This window comes from Vigna radiata, chromosome 10, assembly GCF_000741045.1.
Source record: "Vigna radiata var. radiata cultivar VC1973A chromosome 10, Vradiata_ver6, whole genome shotgun sequence".
NCBI classification, from domain to species: Eukaryota; Viridiplantae; Streptophyta; class Magnoliopsida; order Fabales; family Fabaceae; genus Vigna; species Vigna radiata.
Genome location: NC_028360.1, coordinates 14,088,086 through 14,095,127, shown reverse-complemented (window position 1 = coordinate 14,095,127; position 7,042 = coordinate 14,088,086). Strand labels below are relative to the sequence as shown.

The 7,042-nt window shown below is 34.3% G+C and overlaps 1 protein-coding gene across 1 annotated transcript; it reads right to left on the bottom strand.

Moving 5' to 3' along the window:
• Positions 1-481: 481 nt before the first annotated feature.
• LOC106776009 lies at positions 482-6,393 on the bottom strand. The gene is made up of 3 exons (XM_014663297.2): positions 5,610-6,393; positions 4,207-4,967; positions 482-1,030 (listed from the first exon to the last, which is right to left on the bottom strand). The coding sequence occupies exons 1-3, from the start codon at positions 6,009-6,011 to the stop codon at positions 649-651; spliced, it is 1,545 nt and encodes a 514-aa protein (XP_014518783.1). The 5' UTR covers positions 6,012-6,393; the 3' UTR covers positions 482-648.
• Between the last annotated feature and the right edge of the window lie 649 nt (positions 6,394-7,042).

Below are 7,042 nucleotides of genomic sequence, written 5' to 3'. Positions count from 1 at the left end.
TTGTAATCATCACTCATCCATGATCCATCTCTGCCTTTATTTTATAATTTTAATGATGTGGTTTGACTGTGTGTTAAAAGTGAACAAGTTGAGTAATATACAGCTAAAACACATTACTATTATGTAGTAAAGAAGTTTTTTGGATTGAGTTTTTCTTTGTGATTCAATTCTAATTAGTGATGTTTTTTCATCAAGAGTCTGACTAGCTTTTCAATGCAACCATATTCCAAGTAAATTTTCTCCATTTTATCACGTGCCAGCTTTAATCTCGTGCATGTCCTCTTCAAATTTTTGAGCATTCGAGGAAAATTGTTGCCGACCTTTTTCCATATAGTTTTTTTGGTAAAAACATGGTGGGTGTGAATGAAAGTTTTAAGAACATGTTAAATTCGTGTAACACATGCGAGTTTCAAGTTTTAATTGTGTGAAAGGACTAAAAAAAGTTTGTTTAACATTATTTTCAATAACAAGGAAAAGGGTGTGACCAAAATAAAAGTTAATTGACTAACACTGTATTCTTCCCAGTCAAAAAAGAAGCAAAGATGTTTTCACTCCCAAGTTTACCCTTCTGCAACCTCTCAAAACTTTAGTCGAGATTGAAAGTTGATGAACTTATTAGGTAGAAAAGTCTATGATCTATCACAGTTTTCATTGAATGTAATCTTCATAGTAGTTGTCACTTATCACAGACACAAATCTCTCTAGCCATGGAAGTTGATGTAGATCCTTCATGGGGTCTACATAGGAATCTGTACAGCGAGGAGGAGACTGGTAAGGATTGTGGTCACTGAGACTGAAACCGCCGGCCAGAAACCTCTGAATCAGCGCAAGCTGTGATCTTTCCTGGTCTGAGTATGCATCCACGATCATGGAGAGAGAGTTGAATGTCTCCCATGCCCATTGTTCTGATTCTTGAAGAGAGTGTGCCACTGAGTTTTCTGAGTTATTTTCATCCCAATATGCACATTGGCATGTTTGTTGCCCTTCTCGGTATTCCGCACCACAAGAATAGCAGAACTCATGACCACACCTGAAATCAAGACAAGAGCACATAAAACTATTAGAAAAGCTTAAGCTATAACAGAGCTTGGATAAACTTGCGATAGTGAGATTCCTAGTAAGGCTTTTTCGTTCTCTTTTTGATTCCTCTGGGAACAGAGCTGATGAATCAGTTTGACACTTCATGTTATAGTAATGAAATTTCGATTAACCTAAACATACAACATATTTCAGATCCAAGAACAAGGTTGGAACCAGAAAACACACACATCAATCGACTTGAACAAGAAATAAGACCAATCTATACAGAAAAAGAATCTAATAAAATGAAAGAAAATGGGTCAAAATTTAAGATATATGAACCGATAAAAGGATACTAGTTCTAAGAAAAAAACAATCTTACTATTATCGAATATGGAACTTGATGACGAAACAATTATTTAGTAACAATATGGTTTGTTACATGGAAAACGGAGTAATTGATGATCTGCACATAGTTTGATGTATGCCTGAGCTGTGAGGCTCTTTTGCTGGTCTAGAATTGATCTGGGTAAACAGAGTATATCCTTACAGATAGACCCAATTGATATATTAGTAGTAGTTTATTTCATTGATTTGCACCAGATTCAAATGAATATCCAACATCTAATTTTTGGTTTGATCATCTACAGCAGCACCCTTCAATCATCTTATCCAACTACCGTCTTTGAATGAAGTGGACGTGAAAAGAAGACCGTGGATTAGGTTAATAATTAAAAGCAAACAGAGAGATTAATTGACAGCCCACTGTTGAATGTGATGAGCTACATAATGGAGGAGAGATCTAGAAATACAACCTCCAAAAAGCCAAGGAGAAGGTCCAAATTTGATCCCCTTTTTAGCAGAAAGTCTACTGGTTTTTCCAAGGTTTTCATTTAACAGAGATAGAGGTTCATTGCAATAGTCAAGGATTGATGTAATTTACCTGATTCATTCCATTTTGAATATGAAAAGCGACCCTTTATTTTAAACTTACATTAAGTTTTAAGTTCCTTATAAATTTGGGTATTTTCAATTGAATCCCAATTGATTTGGTGTTTACTGAATCTTCAAATTTTTTATATTTTTCAGTTGAATCCTTGCTGATTAGTTTTTCCATAAACACATGGTTGTTATCATTGCTCATCTCATCTTGCTTACTTGTTAATTCCACATGTTAAGAAATGCAGAGTTTTGATAGTTTTCAATATCTAATCATCTTATGATACCTAGATACTTTGGAATCAATTGGTTTAATTTCATCCAACCTACCAGCACTTGAATTACAATCTTAATCATATAACCATGATCCAACTTACAGTCCTCAGCCTGTGTGTCCCCATTCTTAGGACTTACTGTTGAATAAGCCTAAAAAAACTTACAACTTTGAAACACAGCCCATCACAAACCCACGTGTTACTAGTTTCTAACACCAATAAAACTTTCAAAATCAAGATAACCAAATAGAAGATTTATCTTGGAACAAATCCTATTGCGAATTCTAGCAGATTTCAGCTTTGCTTTCAAAAAGCCTTCATTAGCTTTTTTGGATTGCAAAACTACTTCCAGTCCTAAAACCTGACCCACCTATGCCCCCAGGGCTGATCCTTCCCAATTCCAAATTCATGTAGGAATGTGTTACTTGTGATGGTCATTTCATATTTTGTAATTTTCATAGGAACATTAAACATGCCAAGAAACAGTTGGCAAAAGTAGAGACGTTAAAATGGATTCAAACCCATGAGCTAACCTTGGGATTGAAAAAATTCACCTTTTAAAATGTGGGTTAAACTGAACCCGACTCCCTTAACCAGCAAGTTAAACTGATTTGAACCGGGTTGAAGATAGGTTGACATGTAATCTACCAACAACAATCTTGTGTTAGCTTTTTACCATTTTTTCATAAGCTTTTTATGATAACTATTTACTATTTCTAATTATGTAGGTTGACAATTTAATCTTTTTAAAGTCTAGAATATTGCTCAATAGTATTTAAATAGTTTGGATGTGTAATTTATTTTTTTGTCAAATTATGTATGTTAACACTATAATTTTCAACCAGTATCTTTATAATAATGTATGGTGAAATAGGTTAACAATTTGATTGTACTGTTATAAAAATAGAATAGTCAAGTTAATCCACTTTATTGTACTGTAATAACATATAAAACAAATTGAAAAAACAAATTATCCTTTAAGAGAGTCAGCCCATCAACCCGTGATGGGTTGAACTGGGTTAAAAAATTTCTAAAACTCACAAAAAGTGAATAGAGTTGAGCTGACTTGTTTTTAAATCAACCTCTGTGAGTCAGGTCGGTCCACTTTGACACTCCTAAGTAAAAGATTAATTTATATAATAATTTAAAACAAACTACTGACATCCCTGCCAGCCATATGGCACAACCAAACCAATTAGCTATTTATCATCTAACAGACTCATTATATATTGCAGAGACAAATGCGTTTTAGTTTATTTGCTTCCATTGTTTTAAAACTATTTGGATTTTATTTATTAAAAAAGAAAAAGAAATTCATCATTCTAAACTATGCTCACATATACGCAATTCCAGCATCCATTATCTAATTGTTACCTAAAGAACCAGATCAGTTTAATTCTGCAGCATCAGCTCATGTATTAAATTGAATACAATCTGAAACTAATACTGAGGTGACAAAATCGCACAGACACACATACGGAGTTAATAAAATATGTTCAGGCCAAACAATTATATTTACTTTATCTCCGTTAAGCTCGGACCTACTATCATTTAGCAGGATCACACTATCAACCAATCTCTCTCTCTCTCTCTCTCCTGAGTCTAAAAATCGTCACTTAAATAATTGTCAGTCTTTATTTAGTTCAAAGTTACAATACATTCAGATTTCAAATGTTCTAACACTCAAACTGAAAATTAACTAAGGCCTAGAGATTAAAGACAGTTACGTTTTACCTTTCTAGAGCACAGAACTTCATCATGCATAATCATAAAAATGAAATGAGATACCCTAGACAAACAAGGAAACAGAACTTACATACAACACTGTTTTAAATAGGCAGATCCCTCTCTCACTGCTTAACATGTAAATTTCTATAATATATTGCTTTACTTTCAATATTCTAGTTTGACAGCATACATCTAAGCAGAATTCAGGTTTGCAACATAAATAACCAACATTTTTGTATCTTACCAGCATGTCATGTGGTAACAGCCTTGAGTAAGTTCAATCACTGTACGACATTGCTGACAACGCTTCCACCTCTTATTTTGAGCAAGACGGTGCAAGGATACGTCAGAAGCATCCCTCTCGTCCTCTGGCAGATTCTGGAATTCTACACAATTCATAGAAGAATGCCAAGGAACTTTGCAGTCCACGCAGATGAACCTCTTACAAACAGGACACTCGATACAAGAATTGTCAGACTGACTTGATGAACTTGCCCTAGCTGATAAACATTCATGAGAATCAAGGAGAACAGAACAATTTGGAAATGGGCAATAAATTCTATCTGAATTGTCAATATTGGCTTGGGAAAGAGCTTTCTCCAGTGATTCAAATGAGGTGAATGGAAGAAAAGACCTGCACTCAGTTGCAGAGATGCAATACTTGCACCCTGGTTGAGGGCATTTTATAGGAACTTGAGATGATTGTACTTTACCATCGGCATAGGCCCTCAAGCAATGTGAACAGAATGTGTGCGAACATTTCAGGGTAATCATAATTAGCACTGGCTTGTCATCACAGCAAATAGAACAGTTCTTAAGCAATCTCTCACCATTTATGGGGAAAGTGACTAGTCCAATAGCTACTTTGGCCAAATGCAGTGGCTGCTCAAGATCAGTAGACGGTATAAGCTTTAAAACAAAATCTTCAAAATTATTGGCAAGTTCTAGAATCCTTTCTCTCAATGCCATCAAAAGAGGCATGTCCATTTTCTTCCCAAATGTTATCTGTCAAAATATTCACATTCAAATGGAAGGATAGTTAAAGACAGGTGACCTGGAAATAGCCACAAAAACACATTAAAGAATCATAATAGCTTACTCGCACAAGTCAAAATAATGTCAATCACAAAAACATGCATGAAAAGGTCTTAAACATGCATGAAAAATATTAAAGTCACTTTTCTCAGCTGTAATAGAAAAAGGTAATTGCAGCTCAAATTTAATCATGGTATTTGCTATTCAAACTGAATCACAGTGTGCCTGCTAAAACGCGTCCCTCTAAAATTTCTTACATACAGGCTAAAGAAACAAAAACAAAAAGGACATCCAAACAAACAAAAGATAATAAGAAGTAAATAACAGACATGTCAGGCACAGCATCGAGATAAAAATTAAGAAACGGAAACACCATCCAATGTTTGTGCAAACCCAACAATAGCGCAAGGCCTAAATAATTATTATCTCAGTGTTCATCCATACAAGGAACAAGAACACGGAGGTGTAGCATGCCAATAGATGTAGATATCTCATACCAAGTGATTTCCAATTTTGGCATCCCGTGGTTTCTAGATCTTCATCAATTTATGAAGAGGCCATAATCATATCATAAAACAAACAAATATTGAAACCAAACACTGAAATGCTAACCTGATCATGCAACAACTCGGAATCTGTGAAAGCATAAACCCTGCGGATCTTTTTCCGCACAGCTTCCAGCAAACCATCCAAGAGTGCCAAAGAGTCAACCACAGACTCCTCCGCATAAAAGTCAAGTTTTTTCTGCACCCTTATAGCAGGAAGCCCTGGGGACCTTTCCATTACAACTCCAATTCCAGAAAACCCAGAACTTGGATTTTCAACCCCAGCCATTGACAAACCCTTGAAGAACATTTTCACTGAAAATTCATCAAGCTCGTCCTTCAACCCTCCCACCACAGCTTCCTCGGTCTCTTTCCACGCTTCCTCGTCTTCATCTCCACAACAACTGCAGAACTCATCTTCCTCCTCCTCTCTTCCAACGTTAACACCCAAAACACCCTGATCCCCCATTTCCCCAACAAATCACCCTCAGAACTTCAATTTGCCATTGCAACAATTAACAAAACCCCAGCTCGACCCATCAACCAATCGATCTAAAAGATCTTTCTTTTTCACATATTACAAAATTTCACATCAAAATAAAATAACCCTTTTGGGAAGACTGTGAGAGCAAAAAGAAATCAAATAAAAAATGGAGCGAGAGTAACCATTGACTTTGATTGAACGGTAGGTAACTAAACAATGAGAATAAGAGAAGAGAGAGAGAAAGGAAAAGGGTATCATGTAAAAGAGATGAAGCTTCGAAATTCCACACTCCTTATCTGGTTAGAATTTGATGTTATTATTCTTTTGAGCAGTGATTCTCAACCAGTGTCTGCAACAGAATAAAAACCCTAATAATCTAAAAGACGACAAAATAATCGGCTTAACAACCCTTCTTACTCGGATTGATTAATATTAACTATTATTTATTAATATTAATTTGACATTACCCATCCAAAATAATGATAATTAATATAGAAAAACAGCGAATGAGTGCGTGTGTGAGAGAGAAAGCACAATGCCTTGTTTTCGGCGTATTATTAGTAACTAATATATCATTTAAGTTTGACTTATTCTACAACTTCGATTTATTTTGGATTATTATATTTGGGATATTTATTAATCATATTAATGCTAATTTTATTTAATTCTTTTCCATTCACGAATACTATAATCTCAACTAAATCTACTTCTCTCTTAAACCACCTTTTTTATAATTAAAGTTTAAATTAGATTTATTACTTAAATTTTGAGACTTTTATGTAGTTTAACTCCTATAGAAAAACATATTCATATCAGAAAACTATTTACCTAATTTAAAAACATTATATAGTTAATAATAAATATAATTTATATTCCATTGAAAATAAATTTTAACCTATGTCCTATTATAAATAGAATTTTTTTACACTAGAATTTGTAAAAATACATTTTTTTTTATAAATTTGTATTGCTCTCGTATGTAATAAGAAAAAACAGTTTATTAATTAAGGCTAAGC

What these genes read in the sequence shown, in the direction of transcription:
- LOC106776009 (XM_014663297.2), bottom strand. Translation starts at nt 6,011, where the DNA reads ATGGGGGATCAGGGTGTTTTGGGTGTTAACGTTGGAAGAGAGGAGGAG. An exon ending in CCGAGTTGTTGCATGATCAG is followed by an intron (nt 4,968 to 5,609) that starts GTTAGCATTTCA and finishes ATATTTTGACAG; the next exon opens with ATAACATTTGGGAAGAAAAT. An exon ending in TGTTACCACATGACATGCTG is followed by an intron (nt 1,031 to 4,206) that starts GTAAGATACAAA and finishes TCTTGATTTCAG; the next exon opens with GTGTGGTCATGAGTTCTGCT.